Here is a 3,350-nt window from a genome sequence, read left to right as displayed (position 1 = left end):
AACAGAGCTGGGAATGCTTTTCAGAATCATCAACATTTACGGGCCTTGCCAGAATCGACCTGAGTACTGGGATCATCTTCTGCGATTGGAATTATTTTCAGTTGATAATTTGATTCTTGGAGGGGACCTTAATTTTTCCTTAGGTCATTCAGAATCCTGGGGTCATCGTGCTCAAAGGAACACCCTCTCAGACTACTTCTCATCCATTCTGGATTAACATCACCCGATAGATATTCCCTCTGCAAAGATTCAAGCCACTTGGAGGAACAATAGAGTTGGTGAAAATGGTTTGGCTAGGAGACTGGACAGATTTTTGGTCAAAGAATAGGTTATGGATCTGGGATTCAACATAAGGCAATGGGTTGAAACAGGTGGACTCTTAGACCATTTGCCTATATATATTGCAATGGAAAGTGGTAGAGCTCAGCCGAAGGGTCTGTTTAAATTCAGCTCAACCTGGCTCAAGCAAGCCTCGTTTATCAACATGGTGACCGATTTCTGGAAAGCAAACCCTACAAGGGAAAGGGGAAATGTAACAGCAGGATTTATCAATAACCTCACAGAGCTGAAGAAGATGTCCAAACTCTGGGCTCACCAAAAAAGAATACAGGATGATCAAACTCTAAGACAGATAGAGCTCGAGTTGGCTGATTTTGAAAATGTGCTAGGTGGTCTATATAGCTCAGAGGAGCATAAAGGTAAGATCACATCCCTCTACTCGACCCGTGGAAAAATTCTTAAGGAAAGGGAAGACATCTGGAGGTTGAGGAGTACGACTATTTGGATTCAGGAGGGGGATGCTAATACAAAGTTTTATCAAAAGTTTGCTAATGGGAGGAAAGAAATAAACACCATCTAGCATATGCAGGATGAACAGGGAAGGACAACAAACACTTTCCCTCAGCTCGCTTCTCTAGCCAACTTTCACTTTAAAAAAGCCTACAGTGACCCCAGGGAAGCTAACTTGGCAGAAATTATCAGAGTGGCTCAACTTTTCCCCAGATTTGTGGAGCAAGAAGATGAAGACGAATTGATGTAAGAAGTAACATTAGAGGAGCTGGAGGCCACTTTGAAATGGTTTAACAAGGACAAAAGCCCAGGACCTGATGGTTGGTCCATCGAATTCTATTTGGATTTTTTTGATTTGATTGGATCGAATCTACTTCGAGTAGTTGAGGAGTCTAGAGCTTCGGGTCGTTTGGAAGCCGCCATAACCTCCACATTTATTGCTCTCATTTCGAAGTCAGATAATCCGACCACTTTTGATGAATTCCATCCCATTTCACTTTGTAACTGCTTGTATAAGATTATCGCCAAAGTTATAGCGAACAAATTGAAGCCAATATTATCCAAGCACATCTTGCCAGAACAATTTGCTTTCCTTCAGGACAGGCAAATCCATGAGGCGATTGGGACAGCACAGGAAGTATTACACTCGCTCCATAGCAAAAAAGCAAAGGTATGATCATGAAGGTTGATTTATCTAAAGCTTTTGACAGAGTGAATTGGTTGTACTTAAGAATGCTTTTAACTCATCTTGGGTTCCCTTTCAATTTTATAAAATGGATTATGGGATGCATCACTAATATCCCATTTAGTGTCTTGGTCAATGGGAGTGCATCTCCATTCTTTTTTTCGGCTAGAGGACTGAGGCAGGGGTGTCCACTCTCACCGCTTCTGTTTCTACTGATCATGGAGGGGCTCAGTAGGATAATCAAAGAGGAACACAGGAGAGGAAGATTAAAGGGTATAAAGATAACTGAAGATTGCACGCTCACTCACTTACTGTTTGTGGACGACATTCTGATTTTTCTCAATGGAAGTGTTGGAGATCTGACAATCATCAGAGATATCTTTTCTTTATTTCAGAAAGCCACGGGGATGATAATTAATGATGGAAAATCTACTCTGACGGCCACAGCCTACTCCCAGCATGAAATTCAATATGCTCTCCACCGATTCCACTTTGCACAGATTGGATTGGATGAGGGATTGAAATATCTGGGTTATAAGTTAAAACCCATTGGATACAAGATAGCGGATTGGACTTGGCTCATTGCCAAGTTGGAAAAGAGACTCAGCATATGGTATCTCAGATATTTATCTCGGGCTAGTCGACTCACTCTCATCAAGAGTGTCCTAGAAGCAACCCCGGTCTATTGGATGTCCCTGGCTTGGATTCCAAGAGGCATATTGTCAAGGATTCAAACACTCTATTGCAGATTCTTATGGAGGGGTAGTCATCCAGGAAGAATCTTCGCCTGGGTCAAATGGGATGCCCTCACCCTTCCGAAAAAATGGGGAGGCTGGGGACTAAAAAAACTTGATGATTTTTCCTCAGCCCTGGCAGCGAAGCTAGGTTGGCAGATGGTCACATCAGACAGTTTGTGGACGAGAGTGGCTTACTCGAAATACATCACCCCTTTACAGACTTTGGATTGGATCAGGAGACCGGTTAGACTCAATGCCGGAATATCAATTATTTGGAAGGCAGTACTGAAAGCCTTGGACCCATTCGCACAGGACTTACTTGGAGGATTCATTCGGGAAGTAGGGCGCATATTGGAATCGACTTGTGGATTGGATGCGGGAACATGCATAGATTTCCTCTAGATCTACTAATGCACCTCGGAGATCAAAATGTCACACACCTTGCTCATATAGCAGATAAGGCAAACTCCACTTTCCTCCATCAAGCTTGGAATCTGGCATACAACTCAACATTCCACCTCTTTGGCAGTAGCACTGGAGGGACTATATACAGGTTCTCTCAGAGGCTCATATACGCATTACCAATGGAGAAGATGAGCTCATCTTGGCTTTGGAAAAAATGGGGAGATATTCTCCAAAGGAAGGATACTTAGTTCTAACGGAGCCAAGGAAGCCCCAAATTCTTCATTCCTGATGGAAACTCATCTGGAAGATGAAGGCGCCTCTCAGATCCAGATTATTAATGTGGTGCACTCTGAGAAATAAAATCCACACAGGGGATAACATGATGAAACGCTCCTTCCATGGTCCTCACTAGTGTTATCTTTGCAACATTGATAGTGAATCTGCATCTCACCTATTCTTGAAATGCCCTGAAGCCCGTAAGTTATGGGCCCTTGTGATAGCAGCCGCCCCCACACCTTGTGACTGGCAGGCGGACTCTCTGATAGAGGCCTGGAACTTGTGGTACTCCACAGTCATGCCCCACAAATTGAGGAACCTCCCCTTGCTGTTCTGCTGGGCTGTCTGGATAGCCCACAATCTTTATATTTTTTAGAATACCCCTCCGAAGTGGACTATAATAGCTCCCAAGATCAAGGCAGACTATGATCTCATCCCTGATGACCCCCCTCCCCCTC

General features: G+C 43.7%; 2 protein-coding genes across 2 annotated transcripts; both read left to right on the top strand.

Moving 5' to 3' along the window:
- The first annotated feature begins 331 nt into the window (after positions 1–331).
- LOC149258648 (uncharacterized) lies at positions 332–859 on the top strand. Its single transcript, XM_089427214.1, has one exon. It carries the CDS (start codon positions 332–334, stop codon positions 857–859), a length of 528 nt encoding a protein of 175 aa, XP_089283340.1.
- Positions 860–1,692: 833 nt separating this feature from the next.
- Positions 1,693–2,613, top strand: LOC149258647 (uncharacterized). Its single transcript, XM_089427150.1, has one exon. The coding sequence runs from the start codon at positions 1,693–1,695 to the stop codon at positions 2,611–2,613; it is 921 nt and encodes a 306-aa protein (XP_089283276.1).
- The last annotated feature ends 737 nt before the right edge of the window (positions 2,614–3,350 follow it).

The sequence above is a fragment of the Pinus tabuliformis genome, chromosome 6 (assembly GCF_031772625.1).
Source record: "Pinus tabuliformis cultivar Carrire ecotype Pingquan chromosome 6, CPIR1, whole genome shotgun sequence".
Lineage (NCBI taxonomy): Eukaryota > Viridiplantae > Streptophyta > Pinopsida > Pinales > Pinaceae > Pinus > Pinus tabuliformis.
This window is presented reverse-complemented; position numbering and strand designations above follow the sequence as displayed.